General features: G+C 46.0%; 1 protein-coding gene across 2 annotated transcripts in view; it reads right to left on the bottom strand.

Moving 5' to 3' along the window:
- The window catches only part of stim2b (stromal interaction molecule 2b), a 38,604-nt gene that overhangs the window by 2,095 nt on the left and 14,436 nt on the right, over positions 1–22,073 (bottom strand). For both annotated transcript variants that reach the window (XM_070993191.1, XM_070993192.1), the window contains exons 2-10: positions 17,250–17,380; positions 6,619–6,730; positions 5,424–5,535; positions 3,912–4,027; positions 3,601–3,778; positions 3,343–3,520; positions 2,738–2,899; positions 1,559–1,659; positions 30–268 (exon numbers count right to left, since the gene is read on the bottom strand). In XM_070993191.1, coding sequence (XP_070849292.1) covers positions 30–268; positions 1,559–1,659; positions 2,738–2,899; positions 3,343–3,520; positions 3,601–3,778; positions 3,912–4,027; positions 5,424–5,535; positions 6,619–6,730; positions 17,250–17,380 — 1,329 coding nt within the window. The remainder of the gene's footprint in view (positions 1–29; positions 269–1,558; positions 1,660–2,737; positions 2,900–3,342; positions 3,521–3,600; positions 3,779–3,911; positions 4,028–5,423; positions 5,536–6,618; positions 6,731–17,249; positions 17,381–22,073) is intronic.

Here is a 22,073-nt window from a genome sequence, read left to right as displayed (position 1 = left end):
TCAGTATCCTCCGCCGCCACCTTACTCACTTGTGAACTGCGGAATGATGGGAGGCGTGTCCTCGTCCAGGTCGTCCACTCCCCCCGCAATGGGGTAGGGGGGCACCGAGACTCGCGGCATGACCACCCAGCTGTGGTCTGAGTAGAGGCTCGCCGTCAGGCTCGACAGCCCCGAGTTATTGACGACGGGGAAGTTGCAAAGCTTCTCGATCTGCTGCCAGCGGTGCAGCCGCTCCCTCAGGCACGCCGTCACCTCTGACAGAGCTTTCCTTTAAAAAAAGAAAAGAAAGGAGACGCGTTACGGGGCGAACGGGGTGATCGTGTTTCTGATATGGGTTCAGATTCTTGGCCGTCTTTGCTTTGCTTTGTCGGGATTCAGACAGTTTTGGCACATGAGCTGGTTACATTATGAAACTGGGCTTTGCCTATTAAAGTGGGCATGCAGATTTTACTTTGTTCCCTCTTTCATGTTATTTTTTTCCCTTTTTGGCTTTTAAACTCAAAGGAAGTCTTTATCTGAGTGGCAGCGCCTGGATTATACAAGACTTCTGAATGCATTAAACATATCTGGAATAAAACTGAAGGAATGTAATAGCATTATGTGGTCAAGCCCGGGCGAGGACTCCACGTCGTACAGTCAGATGTTGACACTGCTCGGGTGTTTCCCGGTGCAGCGAGCGCTCTGACGAGTTTAAACCCTCAACAAACAAACCGAAAGTCGCTGTTGGCGTAAAATGGCAGCACAAGCCTCATTTAATCTCCCAGCAGATTCTGAATAATGCAAACACGACCATTCAGACGTCTGCCTGCCACAGAGGCTTGATTCAATACAGTCAGAAGGCTCAGAGGACTACTCTGTGTTTTTGGATGCCTTTGTCGTGCGTTTAGGTTGTACCAGGCTGACAGCTGAGAGAAGAGACAAAGATACCTCTGAGCTGCAGTTTAAGGAGAACATATGAGATGACCAGCCATTGGTTGAGTCAGTATATCAGTTTTAATCATTTAATTATTCTTATTTTGGGGCCAAAAGTAATAAAAAATGTAAGTTATACTGCTTTTCTTTATGTTAAAATAGCCACCACCGAAAGGGAAGAAGAAAACCATTAATGCAACAGGTGACAGCTGTACTGCTCTTTTTACAGACTGTGTACTGTATATATATTTATATTGTTATATTTTTTACTTTTTAATAGTTGATTTTTAGAAGATTTATCATGCACCAACATCACCAAAACAAATTCCTTGTATGTGTAAAATCATATTTGGCAATAAAGCTTTTTTCTGATTCTGATTCCAAACAGCAGTGTGTGTACATTAATGTACATGAGTGAAGTAATACACGCTGCGAGTACGACTGAAGGTTTCCCTGACGACATATTGACAACATGCCATCGTGATCACGGACCTTTCCTGTAACCTTTCGTATCAATAAGCAGCGATTGGTTAACATCATTGTAAACAGGAACAGCTGACAGCACAAACAGTGACGTTTGTCCCTTTAGCTGCTGTGACGGGTGTAAGTGTGTGTGTGTGTGTGTGTGCGGTGTGTGTTTTCTTACTTCGCTTCCAGTATCTTGTGGTCCACCTCATCCAGCGATGAGCTGTGGGCGACATGAAGAGTTCCAAACACAGAACCTCGTTTCTTCTTTATCTTCTCTGCCTGAGATTCAACAACGAGACGGAACGTTTCAGAGGATTACTGTGACTGGTGGCTCTGAAATATCAATCGATCGATCAACCAAACTTTATTTATATAGCACTTTTCATACACGATAGAATGCGAGACAAAGTGCTTTACAAGAGTTAAAAACAATATAAATGAAAACAGAACAACAGTAAAAGAAGAAGAAGAATCGTACTTATAATTATTAATATCACATCACACATCATGTTGCACACTACACGCCACGCTCTGTGAAATTAATTCCTCCGCATTTGACCCATCCTGGTTGCCCTTCCTCTGCGGCAGACCAGGAGCGGCGCCCGGGTACCCAACTCTCTTCGTCACCATTGGTCAGGTGGTGATCTTCATGCATGTTTTTAGTGGGGGTATATTTTATGGAGGATCCCCCAGGGGAACACGGGGAGAACATGCAGAACATCCTCGAGCAGCAGGCACTGAAGGCATGGTGGAGGACACGCCACCAGCGCCCACAGCGGGATTCGAACCAGGAACCTTCTGTGAGGCGACAGTGTTACCACTTGTTCCACCGTGCTACCCAAAAACCCATCCCTCCCACCCTCCGTATGTACTAACACACACCCTCAACTACATGCATACACACACACACACACACACACACACACAGATAGTAGTAAGAGTTAGGAGACATGGCAGGGCACTGAGGACTGAGGAGACAACAGAAGCTGTCCGTGGTGCTGAAGCAGCAGACAGATTTGTAATTGTGCCTTTTTCTCTCTCACTCCTGCCCGTCGTCTTGGATCTAAAATATTCTATAAATACTCAATTCAACAGTGTATTGCAGTGACATGTAGCAGCGTGTAGTCACTGAAGGGCGGGAGGATCATGGAGACACACTGCTGCCTGTCGTATTCATTTTATAAACTTTGCTGGCTTCGTGCAGTTCACTAAAAGGATTAGCGTCATGCAACTGTTGAATTAAACACGTCTGACTTGAAAATGAATCCAGTGGTTTCAAACTGTGATTAAAACTGATTTTCCTGACTCACATTCAGCTGCCTGAGACATAAATAACTCAATAACTCGGTGGAGTTACCTCGTCTTTGGCGACGCACAGCTGAAACTCGGCGCTCTGTTTCTTGATGTTGTAGTACTGAACCTCCACCTCGTGCGTGAGCTGGAGCCACTTCTGAAGAGCTTCAGGCACCGAGCGCTCCGACTGCATCTCCTTCTCCGCTCGCTTCAGAGCCTTCCGCACCTACGGGGGGGGTGGGGTAGGGGTGGTCATACATCAGGGTCCAGGTTAAATTCACTGTCAAATATTTAAAAGCGTTCCCTGTGAGATCATTGATCAAACATCGTAAGTGAGGCTGAATACTCGTTGAATTTTAAATTCCGAATCTGAAGGCGAGGACTCATTACGACGAGGAACTCGTGATGTATCGGTGCTGTATTTTTTATGGGGGGGGGGGGGGGATGGGGATATGTTATGCAAAGCAGGTATTTTGTGGAGGAAATTAAAATTTAACATGAAAAAATGAAATTAATCTTTTCGTTTCAAGGTGCTTTAGCAGCGGCGATGAATACATTTCCATTCATAAGAGTTAGGATCCATATACTGCCTGTTCGAGTCGAACACTGCCTTTGAACGTTTGAACGATGAGAAATCGATCTGCGGGTGGCATTTCTGAGACGCCCGACCTGCACTAGCTCCTCCTCGGCGTATTTGAGCCGGCTGAGTTCGCACTCGGCGCCCTCTCGCAGCTCTCGAAGCCGGTGAGCCTCCGTTTTGGCCCCGGTGATCTCATCCCGCATCTTCTGCTCCAGGTTCTGCTTCTCCACCGCCACCGTCCGGTTCTCCTCCTGAGCCTTTTCCAGCCTGGGAGACAAGACGAGATGCAGAATGTAACGCCTGTCACGGTGTCTCACACAGAAACCTGATGCGTTTCCTTCTCTCACCGGCTCTGCAGGTCTAAGAGGCTTTGCTCAGCGTGCTGCAGGCTCTCCAGGTCCTTCATCATCTGGGAGATATGCACCTTGCTGGACTTGTTCTGCACGTACGCAAACCAGCAGCCCCCGACACCAATCACTATGGAGATCATCAGGACAAAGTCTTTCATCCAGTTATGTTGTGGGCCTGCAGGGGGAGGGGGGGGGGAAACAGGTGGCGTTAGCAAAAAGTCTAAATTTCATTGAATGTTTTTGTGGCTGTAGAAATTGAGAGTGTGAGCATAACAAACATCCAAGTCGGGTCCAAGTAAAATACTCACGTAGAGGAGGCCCAAACAGCACCGCGTCCAGCGCCTTTAGGTTGAGCTTTTGTTTATGCCGCTGGTCTAATATCTTCAGCTGCATCGACATGAACGACGGTTCATTTGCCGCTATTCTGAAATACGGAGAGGAAGAAAAACCAGCATTGAATCTTGTTTGCGTCTTTCTGCGCAGTGACATTTCAACTATTTCCAGTGCGCGTTGTATTTGTCTCTGCATGGACGGTTCAGTGTAAAAGTGCTGCTGTCGCTGCTTCCTGTGGAATATAGGTTGGAGAAAAGACATTTTTGGACCTGCAAGAGCGGATTCGTTCAGAAACAGGAGGGCTAAACGGAAGAGAAGATTAAAAGGTCGTCGACTGACTGAGTTCTGTGAGAATGAAAATGAGATTCAAGCCTCCACAGTAAGTATTTCGGGCTGATTGAATATAGTATTGAAGCAGAAGGCCACTGGAGGAAACAAAGGTAAAATCATGTAAAAGGTAAAGGCTCTTTTGAACTGAGGTGCTGAATCTAAAGTAAGCTCTTTTAATTGATGCAGTATTCATTACTGCTCTCACTAAAGCGCTTTCAGTGCCCGAACTTAACTACGATTCAACATTTCTCTCGCTTCCTGTCGACGTTTCGGCTTGTGTGGGTCCTTCAGATGAAAGTTTTATGCTTAAGAGGGGCTGCAAAGCTGCAGTTGTACCCCCTTGGTGTGCCATGGATGGATGGACTGAATCCCGACTGCTTTTGTCTAAACATATCTAAACATATCAGTCAAATCCCGCTGAGACGTACAAGCGTGACTGTGCACCTGCACGCACACACAGCAGATCATCCTCATGTGCCTAGTTTGACCTTTGTGACACGGCTGTCACCGTTTCCTCCTCCCACGACCAGCGGCCACATGCCACCACCATCTTAAAGGGCTCAGACAACATGGCAGCCCGTGGAAACCGAATCCCCTCGCTGTGACATCACTTCATGAGTCAGCGCCCAATCAGCTCTGTGGCGTAACACGAAACCCCTCAATAACCCGTCCGTCTACTCATGCCGTACATGCAGTGTGCGTGCACGGCATTCCACAAGTGTCCCAGCGGCGTCTGAGTTTCTTCTGTAATGTCGGCGCTCGGATGTCTCTGTTCATCTTTACTGTGCCACACGGAGGGATTTGAGGTGTCTTTTGTGTGCTATTAAAAGACTAAATCGTCACATGAGAGCGTGTTCAAAAAGCACTTACAGACTGTAATTATGATCATGTGACGAAAACTGCTCTGGCCTTTAAAAAAACACTAAAACCAGAGAAGAAGAAGAAGACTGAGGTGAGGTGTCTCTCTCCTTTCCCCCGCTGTGCTGCCTTTAATGACCAGCAGTGGGCAGCATTAAACAGAGTAATGGAATCTAAAGGCGCCTCTGGGTACTGTAACAAACACCATAACAGTGTTACTGTTCATTAACACACTTCACTGCTCACCAACGGCCAAACAAAACACGCTCACCAGAGGCCCGTGCACGAGGCGCACTAACCGAGGTAAGGTGTTCCCTGTGACCCGGAAGTCCCGGAAGTTCTTCTCGTACTGCGGCAGCTCCACCGACTCCTTCAGCCACTGCACCGAGTCCTCGATGGTCCAGTTGTGGACTGGATGAGGAGAGGATAAGGGCCAAAAAAAAAAAGATGGTGATGGTTTTATCAAGAGCAGCTCACAGAGAAACACAAGACTGAGAATAAAACAGTGACAGAAGAAGCATTCTGCAAAATACACTTCAAGTATTTCCCCCCTGGCTGGTATATTATTATATATTTCACCATTATGCTGATCATTCCAGTGTTGTCGCTGCTCGAGGTGGAGCTGGTTCCCAAAGTAGGGTTCAGACCCCCTTCAAAGGGCCACAAGATAAGTCTGAGAGGTCTGTGCGATGTTTGATTGGCAGAAAAGAAGTTCTGCGACACAAATCTGCTTTTTGGACTTTCATCTTATATACCTTTGAGCCTCGACCAGTGGTTTAAATGAAACCAGCTGAGGTGTTTTAAGGGAGAACAACACACTGGTTTGACCTGAACAAGCTTATCTGATGTTTGTTGGGTTATATTTGAATCTTCAAAGCAGCTAAAGCTGTTAAATAAATGTAGTGGAGAGAGAAGTATTCATAGAAGTGGCATTAACAGTAGCATCAATTGGAAACTGTTATTCTAAAACAAGCGAATGACTGTGAGCCATTAAAAATCATAGAAACTTGATTAAAAATATCATACATATGACTTACTGTGAAAAAAAGCTAAAACTGGATGTTTATTTTCTGCAGTATTTATTCCAAACGCTGAGGATGCACGAGTGCACGTTAAAAACTTGCTCCGCGACCACTTAGCTCTGCACATATTCATAAACAAACTTCGGCACGTCCAGGCTGAGAATGACAGATCGGATAAACACACAATTAAAAAAAAGTGGAGGACTCTGAATCGAGTTTTGTCCCCATCTGAAATTCAAATAAGCAGAAGAAGCCGGAGAAGGAGGGAAAAGTGGATGTCTATTCAGATGATTATTACTGGAGAAACCTGCCCTTGCAGATGCTTCCACATGTGGATTTTTCTTTTGCTGTTATCTCTATCGCGGCTAGTATTCTAAGCGTAAGAAGTCATTTTCCTTCCTGCTCAGAACGACTTCACACGGGGCGGTGAACGTGGAGGTGTTGGTGCTCCTGACGGTCGACCTGCGTTTACCTTCGGAGGTCTTCCAGCCCTTCCACAGCTCCTCCACAGTGATGTGCTGGTCTTCACGGTGCAGGTTGCTGTGTTTGTTGGTCTGCTGCTGCTTCATGTCTTCTATTATAAACTGGGAAGTAAAGAGAGACAGAAGTGAGTTTTCTTCTTTAACATGTTTTTTTGTTTTGTTTTTTTCACTCAGAAGTCAGGGGAGATGCAGAGGGCTGTGCTTGTCTGTGTATGTCCATGTGTGGTTTTGACAAAGCTGTGGAGAGCTGGCTTTGCCTAAAAGTCTGGCTTTGGATCACACACACACACACACACACACACACACACGCACGCACACACACACACACACACACACACACACACACACACACACACACACACACACACACACACACACACCCTTTTGGTCTCCTTTCTTCCTTTTAGGGACTTTGAAAAGAGAAAGAGACTCACTACTTCCACCTGTGTGTGCATGCGTGTGTGTGCACGTGCGTGTGTGTGTGCACGTGCGCGTGTGTGTGTTTTCAGTTTCCGGCTGTCCTCCTTTGGTCGCTCAGAGCTAATGCCCCTGCAGAGAAAGCCTCAGCAAACAAACCCACCAAAGAATTGCCAGAACACCAACAGCATTAACAACAAGGAGAAGGAGCATGGCTGACAACCAAACGCCTCAAAGCATTCATCTTGCAGCTCTGTGTGAGTGTGCGGCCACGGCATAAACTAAAACCTTTATACATCCTGTCTACTTCACACAGCCTTCCTGCTTTGGATCATTAATTAGCCTTTGATGGTACTGCAGTAAAATATTCTAAGCTATCCTGCAAGCAAGCGCTGTAACACAGTAACTGGATGGATGACTTTTAGGCTAATGCTACGTAAGTAAGCTACGATGATTAGCTTTAAATGTTTAACTCCTTTATCGCACACCCTCTTTTTGGGAGCCACTGGCCTCAATTCAAACAAACAGACTAATTTTAATTGGATTATTTCTCTCCTCCTTCCAGCCTTTATGCTAAGCTAGGCTAAGTGCCTCCTGGTTCCAGCTTCTTAATGCACTTCTCATTTAACTCTTTGCAAGACAACAAATGGGTATATTTCCAAAAAATGTCTAACTATTAGAAGGAAGGTGGAAGGTTAAACCTTTCGTGCAACACACCTTAAAACACCTGAAGATCGACCTGTGTGTAAAGTAAATAAACCCATGGTCTGCTCATAGATAAGCTGAAGCTGCATGTAGCAGTCTAATACAATAATGTGACGTAATGAGACTTTCTGCCGCTAAATGTTGTTAACTGTTGCTGAGGGACACATAACGAAGAGCTCGTACTGATGCTTTAACAATAGTGAAAATTCACGGAGGAACTGAAAGTTCCTGAGTGTTGGACCTGGGTGTGATCAGCGGGGAGCTGAATGTGTTGCTATAGCATGTGTTCATGTCAGCGGCGAACGAAAAGGCGCTACAAACTCGAAGCCTCTTTCTCACTCTGGAACGCAAAACTGCTGTTAGTGGAGAAGACTCATCAGCAACACTGAGACTACAGTATTAACCGAATGGTGTGGCTGCAGCAGAGGGTGTTTTGACATGTCACACATTTAATGAATCACAATAGTCGCAGCTCAATGAGTTTCATCTGACTTGATAAAACAACACACGGGTTCCAACGCAGCTTGAAAAATGCATTAAGACGGAAGCTATCATCAGCGCCACATCCCTTTGAAACAGTCCTGAAAGCATTCAAAGGTACGTCATGAACGACGTGACAGACACAGACATGGATTTCATTTTCAGAATCCACCATCTCCGCCGAGTCTGAAGGAGGGCTGTGAGTTTGACATTGAATACATAATAGCAGTCTGGTTGGCTGCCTGCAACAAATGTTTCCAGCACTGGACGCATTTTTCCTGTCAAAGAAAACAAACATCTCCCTCTGCCATCAAGAAACTGTTTGAAAATGCTGCCGGAGATTCACGAGTGGCGCTCGCGAATTATAATCGCACGTTCAAAAGGGTGAAAATGTTCGTGCTAGTTCAGCGTCAGCGGGAGTCACGGCTGGAATATACTGGAAAAAATGTCGGACGACACCCATGTTTTGAGACCTCGTCCTTCATTTACAGGAACCTGAATCTCCAGCCTGTGGTGTGACGGTGCGCCAACTGGTGATGTGATAGAAACTCATTTACAACACTTGCTCATCATCAGTGATTTAGCTTAATAACTGCCTTGCTAGTAAATACGATTAAGATTCGACAGCCATGCGAGCAGTGTTGTGAGGTGATTCTTGATTATGCTCGCATGCTAATGTTTAGTTTTACATGTTAGCATGCAAACATTTACCAAGTAGCACTAAACACAAACACAGTTTGCAGTTTTGCAGGTATTTGGTCATAAAACCAAAGCATTAGACATTTGAATATTGACTTGATTACGAGTGAGGCATGACAACTAGTAAAATCTACTGGTGGCGCTAGAAGAAAAGTCAGGGCAGCACCAAAGTCATTAGGATTCGTCCTCTGGTCGCAGTGAATATCTGCACGAAGCTTCACGGCGAGGCGTCAAAAAGCTGTTGAGATATTTAGTTTGGAACAAAGTGGCGCAACAGTCGACTCTGATATCCTTTGAGCTACAGCGCTAGCATTGGCTACAAACATAAACAGTAAGACTTTTCACAAGAGCTTCATTGGAAGTATCCAGGGTACATCAGGGCTGGAAGAACTACAGATTTACAATGAACCAAACAGAAGACGATCTGTAGGAAGCCTTTAGTTGTTGTTGTAGCCTGTGTTCGGGCTTTTCTCTGGTGCACATATGGGTCTGAAAAGCTCTTTCAGGACATCAGTAGTGGACAAAATACTCTGAGGAGCCTGAAAACTTTGCCCAGTGTTTTTTTTCCCCTTCACCTTCTGCTTACACAATACAAATGCAAATGAGCTTTCTCACTGACGTAAAGCCAGGAACCAACTAAAGGAACCAACTGTCTGCTGAGTCACCGGAGGGACCACAATGTGTGCAATACTAGTCCAAACAAATGTCTTGCAAAGCCTTTAATGCTCACTGTACTTTATGAGAAATGAAGTCCTGCTGGCAAGGAAGCAAACTTCAAGGATATCTGCCAGACGAACGAGAACAGAAAAGGCCTGACGACTGAATGGACAGATCGAGTTACAGCCACAAAAGGAGCTGACTTTATGAAAAAGCCTTAAGTTTCTGTGAATTATTCCAACTGCCTTCATTTTATTCTCACATACTAAGGTGTCATCAGAGTGCAACACTTTCCAAGACTGAAATCCAACAACTTATAGACATATTATGTAACAGATAGCATACAATGAATGGTAGAAGAAGTAGCACACCAAGTACTCATTGTGCAGAATGGCCTCAGGAATATATCACCAATCAGCTGACTAGAAGTAATAATGTATCAATAATGTTGCAGCTGATAAAAACAGGAGCTACTTTCAATTATTTCATATACTAACAGGTAGCTTGATCCATCATTGTTTACAAAATGATTTATATTTTGCATTAACAATCTCATAGAAGCACAAAGAAAAGGCATAAAATGGAAACACTCAATTCAAGTACCTCAATACTGTACTTAAGAACAGTACTTGAGTTACATCCTATAACTGCAATTGATCCAAGGAAACGGCTCGCGCTCGTCAAAGCGAGATGACTGTCATCAAAACTACAAAAAGCTGCTTAAATAGAGGGTTACAAGTGACGTTCAAGCGCTGCCATCTCGTTCTGAGACCTGTGCTCGCGGGCAGAGTGGCTGAGCAGCTTTGCATACGGTCAAAGGCAGCTTTGTGATGCTTTACGGAGCCGTATAAAACATGTGGTGAGCCTCACATATAAAGACAGGTCTTTGTGTGGGAGCCTTGCAGCTTCTGTGGTGTAGAGAGTTTGATAGCTGTGATAATTACGCCGCATTGGAATTTCAAAAGGAGACGAAATTCCTGCGAGGAAAACGGATGAAGCGGTCTTAGCTCGTGCTTACACTTTAATGTGATAATAAATGCTAAAAAAAAAAGTGTCCTCTTGTAAACACGACGACGGGAGAAAGAAACTCTGCTTGGAAAGACAATGAAACTTTGACGCGTTGCACAGATAGAGGCCCAGCACAGACAGGGGATGACACACAGTCAGACACAGGCAGCGGCAGACAAAGACATGTTTGTCCCTATCAGATTCCAGATTGGGTGGAAGCTGGCCGGAGCGGAGACTCTTCCCATGAGCCTCTGCTCTCTCCAGCGGTCGGCCGTGGCTCCGGGCGCCCCTGATATCGCCTGCATCGGCCCATCTGTCCACATCTGCTCATCTAATTCACTGAGGGTTATTACATCCACCGCATCTATCATCACAAAGCAGAAATGATTCTTCCTCACTCAACATGCGTCCCTCGGCGTTAATCAAGCCCCTCAGCAACGTGAAACTGCAGGAAGAGGGTGATCAGATTGATTAATCGTTATTAATCTGCTCTAAGTTCGGGACAAAAACTTTGACGTGCTTGGATATGATTTATGAAACGCGTGAACGACTGATTCATCACACACGACAGCCGTACGAACCATCACTCGTACGATAACATCTTCCCTGCTTTGGAAGTTCAGCAGGTGTCTCTGCACAACAATGTGCTCTGCTGTTCGACTTTAAGCTGCACGCTTCCAGGACTTTCTGACATGATTTCTGGGTTTAAACTGTGTACATTTACTCAAGAACATGAACAAGAATATCTGCAAATTTCAGTATTTCTACTCTAAATATTGCACTTTCTACTCTTTTGCTTTTGTCTGACTTTATAGATGACAATTTCCCATGCCCTTACTGTCCACTGAAAACCATGTATCTCCAAATTTGGTGAGTTTTAAAGTGAGTTTTTCTGATAAACTGAAGGATTAAGTGTTTCTTAATGGGTTAAGAAAATTCTTCTGCTCCTTAGGATAAATAAACTATTTGAAACCCCTCTCGGATTAGCTGACAAATGCACCGTGACAACACTGCCAACAGGCTTTTCTGAGCCCATAAAAAGGACAGAGATGCTGCAAACATGTGATGATCTCATTGGATATGAAGCATTGCTGCGGATTAAACTACCCAACAGTACATAAAGTAGTTCAAATGAGCTCATCTACTGTAGTGAAAGGCGTCAAACACATGAATGCAGCAGGAATATTAATCCAAAAACATCAGACACAACAACAAAACACTGACAGGGAACATTTTACTCCAGAATTAGTGCTTTTACTGTTCGTACTTTAAGTGATAATACTTGCATACTTTGTAGATTTGTAGCAGAGTGTTAGCACTTCTACTTCAGCAAAAGATCTGAATACTGCGTCAACCACTGGCGTCATCAAGACCGTACTTAAGTCAATAGAACGACTTCTGGCAACCTCACTGGTCGTCAAGAAGAACATACCGCAAATCAAACAAGATAAAACATGTTAATTAATGCACTTCAGGGGTTTTTGAAGAGCGCGAGGCGAGTTTAACCCTGCATCTCGTCTTTATGCTAAGCTAATCACCTCCCAGCTTCAGCTCCACGCACGGACGTTTGAGTGCTTCCAATCCTCTCATCTTGGCAAGGGAACAACATTTCCCAAAATGTTGAACACTGCGCTCGACATCAGTCGGTTTTTGGAGAGGAAATATGTCTTTGAGTCAAACCTTTGATGCACAAGGTTTTCAAAGCTGTAGGTCATAAATAAAAGCTCTCCGTTGAATGTTCCCTGTAGAACATTCCCAGACAAGTAAACAAACGCCTTCTTGCACCTTATACCCGCCTGAACACAACCAAGATGCATCCTGTGAAGCTAAAGCCCACGCAGAAGTGGTACCATCGCCCCCTGCTGTCAGGCGGGTTCGGGTTCTTGCACTTTCAAAGTGATGTGACGCGATCCAGCCGGGCATCTCCCCCTGACAGACGGGCAGCGTGCGGCCCAGCGCCGCGAGGGGACGGCGTGCACCTGCCGTCCCCAGTGACTGAGCTCAATAACAGACCCCCTCACGTCGCTCAAAACACCCTGACGACGCTCAGACTCACGGAGTAATCAGAGACAGGGTCGTGTTTCACAGGGTTACAGCTGGGTTTTATTCCTAATAAAATTCTTCCACGGTCGTCAAATTACAGACGCTTTTGGAAGACTGTAAAAAAAGTGCTTACATTTGATTTTGAGACTGTTAAAACACATCATCAGGAGGTCCTCGGGGGTAGAAAATCACTTTCCGGGAGATCAGAAACACACTTATTTCACACAACTTCAAAAGCCATGTAATCATGAACGTGTTTGGCCATGGGGATAAAACTGCGACGTGAGACTAAAAAACTGCCAAAGTCGACTTTTTCCCCCCATCAAACCAACTGATTCTGACAAAAATGCAGCTGTTTGCTTCACTGGAGAGCTATTTGTGTTCTGCAGCGACTCTCCGCTCCAAGCATCGACTTCAAAAAGCAGCCAGAGCCTTTTTTGTTCAAGTTCCCGGCTGATTACTCTGTGACGTGACGTGTCAGTGCGCGCTGTCGTTGAAAGAGGGAACGGAGATACTTGTTGGCCTCACAGCTTCCTTGTTTGCTCTCCTCGCCTCGCCCCTCCACAGAGCGTGCCAACATGTGCAAGTACACATTAATGTTAGGAGCAACTCATGTCAATGACTCAGCAACCTGTAAATCATCTGCGTGTGTTTTATCTGTGTGTGGTGATCTAAACTGTAAAACATACATGGGTAGGCATTGATATGTCTGAGAGGATTCATTTCCCTGCAGCTTAGCAACGCTGATTGTTGTTAAGTAACGGAGGAATTTTAATTTTACATTTCAGCGCTACCAGGTAACTCACAAGTAAGCTTTCTCTTCGTTGAGCAAGCAGTTAAGACCTTGATGAAGGGGATCGTGATGCTGCGACATGCCAAAGTCTGGTTCGTGCATTGCTTGAAAATGGATATGACAAATTACCTGCAATCAAAATACCGTAAATAAGCGTGAAACTACTTAGTTTGCAGCCAAAATTCCTGGGTCGGTTGAAGCAAGGTCGTCGCTAGGCTCTGAAACATAGCAGAGAGATAGCACCTCCTTCTGAAGGCTGCCTGAACAAAGACAACTGATGAACTGACCTCTTTTACAGAGATCCCACAATGTTGGCGTTACGAAGGGCGATTCAACTGTGTTGCTGCCGTCGGCTTGAAGGCGGAACAACAATGCTAACCCTTTCCACGTATGAACGTTTTATACAGGACGGCCAAGCAGGTGGATAACGACAATCCTGTCTTGAAGAGGCCGTGTTAAAGGGCTCTTTGTCTGGCACTAACTCATCGAATGCTGCCTTGAAACAAGTAACAGTGATGCATTAAGCAAAAGTCACGTAGGTCGACGTGCTCGCAGTGTCATGCGGTGAAATCAGAGCCTCGACCTTTACGGCCGTTATCTCTTAATCTGCAGTTTATTTTCCTGATTAGTCCACAAATCGTTTTCAGTTACTTTCAACCATCACAACAGTTTATCATCACAAAGCAGGAGAAAATGTTGGCTTTGAAAAAAAAGAAATACCTTCAAAAAAACATGAGAAAGAAGCCGGTCCTTTCCACCCTCCATCAAATCAGCCTTGAAAGACATTTTTTCTTACATGTCGTGCCAAATGCTCATCAATCCTTCCCTTTCCTGCTCAGACCTAAACAGGTAAACATTAGCCAAAAGCCGCTGGTGTCAGCGCCTCTATATATCACCACTCATGTCATCTTTACCACCAGCATAAGAATCTCTGGAATGCATGTCATGAAAAAACTGGACAGCTCGACCACGGCTATAAGATTACAGATATGAGCATGCGCTCGTCTTAGTGCTCCTCTCAAACTTTGGGGTAAAGATGTGTGTGTGTGTGTGTGTGTGTGGGTGGGTGAGTAATAAGAGAAGGAAAAGAAGCAGGAAGCGCCAGTGAGATCTTTGTTGGCCAAGCGTAAGGTTTCAGGCAGGTGGCAACGGGGACGAGGGGGTGATGAGGTCTCATCCCGACCCCGCGCTCCTCACCCCCATGACCGCGCCACTCCTTTCAGCTCACCGCTGCCAGGAAGAAACTGACATGGCGTCAAAGGTGAGGTTTTTAAGGGTCTTGCTCTCGGACGTTTCGGGATGTGGACTGGAGGAGTTGGGAATCAAACCCACAACCCTCCATTAAATGGAGCTCCAGTTGCCTTCATTCTAAAAAAAGCTTGGAACAGACCACACTTTCTGCTGCTCCCTCCTTTACTGAACTCTCATTTAAGGCCATTTTTACTGCGCATTGTCAAGTAAAACATCAGCAAAGCTCATAATCCCGTATTTAAAAGGCTGATGAGTGCAAGAGCTCTGATCATCTGTCTGCTTTTGTGGCTGTATTTTTAACATTTTGAACCTCTGAGACTTCATCAGTTAACATGCTGACCTGCTAACTTTGGACTTTTCCTGAACTTTGACTGTGAAGGCTTTTTCTTTTGGGTTCAGGCAAAAGCACTGACCTAATGCCAGGTGGTATTTCTTATGAGAAATTTGACTGAAAGCTGCATGGAGACCCTGAATTTGAGCCTTTTTTCAGGTGCCGATCCAAAGAAAGGAAGTGACGGGTTTTCAAAATGGCTGCACAGAGCAGACTTTGTGCGGGACCAAACTCGTCACCCCCGCGGCGTCAAACAGACAAGCCGTTTCGCTTAGTATCAGTTAACTGTGAAAATCAACTCGTTTTGCTCACACAACAGAGCTCTTCTTTCAGAAATCTAACTGATCGACAGCCACTGATTCGGTGAAAGGAGCATCCATCGTGTTATGAAAGCCCAGCGCCGCCCGCCGCCAGAGCCCCCGAGAAGAAGCTTGGAAATCCTCGGTGGTGAGCGGCGGCCAAAAACAACTGGGGCTTTCTGCTGGAGAGAAGCAGACACGACTCAGTGCCCTTATAAAGACAGGAGGGTGAAAATGGGGCGCTCCTATACAGTGCAGCACATACAGGCAGCAGGGCTGCAGGCACACATCGCCTTTACGTGGGCCGGGGGCCAGTTCCAACACTGTTCCAACACGGGGGGTCTTTAGGCGGGACGCATACAGCATCCAGCTCTTTGCTGAGGGGCCACTGCAGGGCTGCCGGGTATAACTGTTTCTCACACCAGCACTTCTCAGCCGGTTAAAAACAACTCCTGCCAACACACACACACACACACACACACACACACACACACACACACACACACACACACACACACTAAATGTGACCGTGGTCCCAAGTGGTTTCTTTTGAACGTAAGAGGTCGTTGATTACCAAGAGACCAGAGGGCACTGCAGGTCAGGGAGCTCTCAGGTGTCAGCTCTGCCCCTCTTGTCACTCATAGAAACTTGTCCCTTCTGTCTCCAGGCCACCCACCCAACACACACACACACACACACACACACACACACACACACACACACACACACATGACCAGTGTCATTACCACCAATCATCAACAACGTCACAAGCAAATATTTTTTTTGTGTTTTCGGTTTAACTGAAAAGCACGAAATCTCCAATAAACACAGCTTTCTCATATTAGTGAGAAACCATTCAAACGGCAGGACGGTCATGTGAGCATATGCATGCACATAACATGCAGTGTGTGTGTATTTGTGCATGCGTGCAAGACACCAGTTCTCTCTCTCTCTCCTCCCATGACTATTATCTGACTATCAGGAGAGCAACAACATCCACCCTACTGCCACAAGCTCTCTCTATTAGCATTGTCACAACACAATATTTACTTTCACCTGGTAATCCGCTTTTCTTGTGTCAATCTTCAAAACATTTACAAGTGACCTCGTTTAGCTCAATAATGACCTATGAAATGCTGGAGTTTTGCTGGGATGGTAACACGAGGCAGCATGTGACAGCAGTCAAATGCTGACTATACAAGAGCCGCAGCGTGAGAACCAATCAGATTGTCACGCTGCCAATCATAAAGGTTTTTGCTGCCGTTCGTCTCAGATGATGAGGAGCACCAACCTTTGCACACCAGTGGTGACCCCTTATAAGAAATGTCATCTCTTGAGACCTCCATCACGTTCACGGCCTCAAAGCTCATTTACGGACGGAGCTTTCTGTCCGTGCTCTCCTCTTTAATGGATCTTTGTTTCAAACAGCATCGCCATGTCTGCTGCTGTCAGAAACTCTTGGCTCTGAGCTGCCCTCTAGCGGATGGTTTACCTGACATCCATGTCAACCTAAAGTACGCATGGAAGTATATGGACAGTGTTACATCAATTTGAAGTGGACCTATCTATTTTCATAGCTGACCCATCAGTATGTACGTGATTTGTGAGCAACCAGAGCTAATTCGTCTTCATCCAGGAGGCCGTACAAGCTAAAATAATTCAGCATTTCACAAGAAACTGGCTAAATTTAGACAGTAAAAATACACATAATGTTTCAACAGAAATATTTTTTTTCTTTCTTTTTCAAAGCTAATCACGTGAGCGTCATCCGTGTACGAGCACCTCGGATATACTAGGTTGGAAACCACTACTTAAATCTAAAGATCACAGGTTTTGCCTTCGCCTTTTGCTGCTGTTTACAACCCATGAGGATGTGTCCTAAAGCAACACGCTGATGCTGAGTGTCCAAAGCTGTAAGCGCACGTTCACAAAGCTCACCTCCACACTCTCGTTGACCTCTATTCCCCCGTCATTGTCGTCATCCAGCTGTTTGTGGATGTGCCGCAGCGCTTCCAGACTGAAGCGGTCGGCCTCGCCTATGCACGGTGGCATCACTATAAGACAGGGATCTACAGGGGACAAAAAAAAAAAACAGGTCAGAGATGAAGGATCAGGGATGAAGGTTAAGAAAACAGCCGGAGGCGGTTTACACAGTGATCACATGCCCGGCTATTCATGACAGGAGCAAACAGATTAGTGACGCGCAGACTTCCTGGTTTTCGTGTCACTTCTAGTCACAGCATTATACAAACTGGTGTGCGAAGGCTGCATCTGTACCAGCCAGCTCAAAACGAGCTTAACTGGATGGCACAGATGTCAGTGCAAAGCGCCATGGAAGCCAGGAATCGCTGCCATGCGATCCAGTGGCACACGGGAGATAAAACGTGCTGCAAAGTGGGGGTTACGCTGCGAACAAAACAGTAACAGAGAGCAGGAAATAATGACATCTGTTCAAAGCTGGTCCTCGTTTTGGAGCAGAGGAGTAAGATGACATGTTAAAATCATTTTAGAGCTGCAACAGATAGTCGATTAATCAACAACCGTTTGGATAATCATTCACCATTTTCCAGCAAAAAGGCCAAACGTGGTGCTTCAGCTGTCTCACTGTCTTACGTGATGATAAAATAATTCTCTCTGGATGTAAAGACATGCTTTAGTTTGGGCTGTAGGAAAAAGTCATGGGCGTTTTTCACTACTTTTCTCACCAGACAATGACTTAAGTGAGAAAATAATCTGCCAATAATGAAAATAATCCTTGGTAGGCTTCAAATAATCCTTGATGCCAATTGGCATCCATTCAGTAGAAAGTCGTTTAATTACACTTAATGCCCGGCATCTTGAATGGCTGACTCACGTTGAGCTGCAGCTTTTCGGGTGGTTCCCTGCCAGGTTACACAACGGCAGCAGAAACCTCTGGTTTTGCGTGATTGTGAAGAGGTGACACATACTTGGGATGATCCAGCCATCAGCCACTAATACCAAGACTGCGGTGTCCATTACGTAAGACCTGTTTTCCTCTGAGAATAGCGGAGGATTCGTTTTCATGTGCGCTTATGAGCAGTTTGTACTAGCATGACTACACCCGCCTCCAGGGGGGTGACCACACCTGCCCTCCAGGCTTGTATTAAAATGCACGCCACTTCCTTATGCGATTTGGAATAAGGGCCAGTTATGAAACAAGGTTTGAAGTACGTCGTGTTCCCGCTCGACTCTCTCGTGTGCTCGTGTCAATCCGGCAGAGTCGCCTCCACTTGTTTTTACTCAGTCCCCCTCCCGTCCCACTGGGGAAATGAACCCATTACTTCCAGGCTTCCAAGCGGCGGACAGTTTGAGCTGGCCGGGCGCCAAACTGTCTCAGCGGAGCCACAGAACACACGCAACCTTGGAAACAGTGGCTCACACACGAGCACACACAGCAACATACAAGTAAAACCGCATTTTAGGAAGGTTTGAGTCACAATCAGCTCCACAAAATGACAGAAACTCATCTTTCAAACCTATGACTGCTTGATTAATGTCAATCCAGGGCTTTGTCCAAACCCAAAAAATAATGATGCTCCATGTTTCAGACTGAAGACAAAGACAGCTGAGGCAAACACAACAACCCAAACAACAAACAGACAGTGTTCAGCTGCTGCTTGCAGTTATGCTACGCTAAGCTAACTGGCTGCTGTTTCTAGCTCCATACTTAACACACAGAAGCAAGTGTAGTATTAACCATCATCTAAACTGTGCATGAAAGACGCAAATGTCCAAAATTTTAAACTATTCCTTACTATTTTGGATGCAAGTAAAATAAATTGTATGTGTGAGCATGTACAGTAGAGCATATAGGCGACCATGTGGCATTTTCGGTGACTTTTTGATGTAGGATCTGTTTACTGAAACAAGACTTGACAAGTTATAGAGTTGCCACTTGGCAATGCACAGAAGAAGCAAAAGGAGACATCTGATTGGACGTGTGCCCGCGCTATGTTTGGATGAGAGGACGCTGGGGAGGATGTCCATGTCGAATGAAGACACCAGCTCTGGCAAAGGGCTGAGCTGGACCGAGCCTCCGGACGACCCAGCACCAGAGGATGGTTTGTTGTGGTGCAAACAGATACAGCAGGTTTTAAAATCTCCACCTGTTGACATGATGATGTTTAACTTGTGTTTTGACTAAACTGCTGCAATTAAAAGCAACACCGGCTACTTCCTGGTATGACAACACAGTGCGCACCAATCAAGAATCGGAAGAATCTGACCTCAAGCGCATGCACTGTAATTCCTCTAAACACCGTGCACTCAAAAGGAGGAACGCAACAACCTCGAAACATGCCTCAATTTTCAGCCTCCGTCTGAAAATGTGCATCAGTGAGCGACAGGAAACAGTCGCCGTGTCCATCTGTCTGCAGTCAAAAAGCATCTGACGCTCGAGAACAAGTTATATAATGCATTTGCTTAGCTCGCCAGCGCAGTTTACATAGCCTGCCGTTTGCATAGCATGCATATCTATTTGGCTGTTTGGTTATTTAAACAAGCAGAAAACTCAAATACTTTACTTGTTTTACATACACACACAGACAAACACACACACACACACACACACACACACACAGATGGCTGCACATCCAACTGCGAAGCCCTGTTTTGCAGAGACATCAGAGCTGATATCGGCACACTTTAACAGCTTTCTGTGATGTTGATCTGTCTGTTTCATTGTCATTTCTTTCTATAGCGGTGGCCTGATTCTGTTCTGCATGTGCGCAGAACCCTTCATGAAACTTATCTTCTGAGGCTCATCGAGAAAAAAGATAATTCTGAGATAAAACAGGCAAACAAAAAAAAAAAAAGCTGTCATTCACTGACAGTATTTAGGCTGGCCCACCTAGAAATATGACAGCACAAGCCTTTCCTTCCCTGGTGGCCTATTTTTGAGTATGTTTAGGGACCGCTGCGGGCACTACAATGAGGAACCATGTGACAGGAAGTGGCCGCCGGTGACCCCGAGCATTCCGGGGGGACGCACGCGAAATCAAAACAGACGGGCGAAGCGGACCCGAAAGATGACAAATTTGGAAAGTGCTGGGCTATTTTTAACCCATCAGGCTCCCAGTTGTCAGGATGTAAAAGCCCAACAATGGCAGAGGTCTCCCTCGCTCACACACGCACGCATGCAGATGTTCAGCGCGCACACACAGCGGGCAAACACAAGCAGTTGTAGAGGCGCTCGCTCTGCCATAACTCACAGATGTGTGCGAGCTGTCACAGAGGGCGGCAGGTTTGCTTCAAAAGAGTCTGAACAAACGCATTTAGCTGTCAGCCGCTTCCTTTAAAGTGAATCCCGAAGCTTCAAAACAGTCTTTTTTTTTTGCACAATATATGCATGTCATTAAGAGGGTTCTGTCTGTAGTTTCAGAGAAAGCTGCTGAGCAGGTGACAGCCGAAGCAGACAGGAAGGAGCGTGCGTCTGATGTGTTCATGGTGATGTTTTTAGGAAGGGGGGGGACTTCCTTGAACCCGGTCCCTTGGGACGCGCGGACATCGTGTTGGTACCACTGAATAGACGGAGCAGACCAAGCTTCCTGACCCCACGGCATTCTGCGTGTTCGCGAAGACGTCGTTCTCCAACATTTGAAGTGCCAGACGAAGGTTTTCTCGAGCAGGTTTGATGTGGTGATCTGACAGACGTGACAGCGGAGGAGTAAAATTAGTTTTCCTGCATTCTGACTCTCGTGTGCTCGTATTCAGCTCAGATCAGCGGTGTGACGGCAATGGTTTTTCTATTTATGCAACTGGTCCACAACAACTTCCACAGACTCTCCTTTAAGCCTCGAATGTTAACAGACACATACCGTACTGTATTTTTTATTGTGCAGCGTCCTGCTTGTGACTGAGCGCCACAGGCAGCGTGGGGACACCTAAAGACAGACTGTATAAAATAAGATAACGGGAGTTTCTCCACACTTTCACGACCATTTTGCCTTCTTAGAAACATTTCCCAGCACAATACAAGTGATGTAAGAAGAAATGTACTGATCTCTTTTGACAATAAATGCACTATTTTACACCTTCAATGATTTGAATTGATGCAGAAAAACATGTCATAGACTGAGCTCTCCACCTGGGAGGAGAAGGAGGCGCAACCTCCCCCCACCTCACTTCAAACCTGATCTCGGGTGAGGAGCCAGATTCAGTGTAAGAATATCCATGCGGAGGGAGGGGGGCGGGTGGGTGTGGGCAGCCGCGGCGTGGAATTAAGATAGCAGGATATGATGGGATTGACATGTGACACTGGGGAGCCACAGGGGGGGCTGCATGGCCTCTTCTTACCCGCAAACTGCTGGAGGTTTCTGTGTGTCCTCTGCTGTTTCCTGCTCCCGTACAGACAGGCATTGTCTCCCTGTCTTGAGCGCAGACAAAGAAGAGACAAGGACACAGAAAGAAGCGCACCTCAGGCACACGGACAGCGCTGACTCATACACAATGTCAAGCGTCCACGATGGTGCAGGTGGCGGCAGACTCGACGAGCCAGGCTCCAAGGTGGAGTAACGCGGAAGCAAACAGGGCACATGGCTAAAACAGATGACGGTGGGTTCGCTTGCGCACAGAAGAGTTCCACCTCTTCATGTTTCAGCCTCCTGACGGGGGACGCATCTCAGATGCTCTGAGAACAAAAGCTGCTGGGGTCAAACGGTATTCGTCTCTGTGGTGGAAGCTCAGCAACTCAGTTTTCCCACCTTACATCACATGCATCTTTAGCCAGACGAGCACGTGCAC

Source organism: Chaetodon trifascialis, chromosome 23 (assembly GCF_039877785.1).
Source record: "Chaetodon trifascialis isolate fChaTrf1 chromosome 23, fChaTrf1.hap1, whole genome shotgun sequence".
NCBI lineage: Eukaryota > Metazoa > Chordata > Actinopteri > Chaetodontiformes > Chaetodontidae > Chaetodon > Chaetodon trifascialis.
The sequence above is the reverse complement of the archived record's forward strand: the minus strand, read 5'-3'. Positions and strand labels throughout refer to the sequence as shown.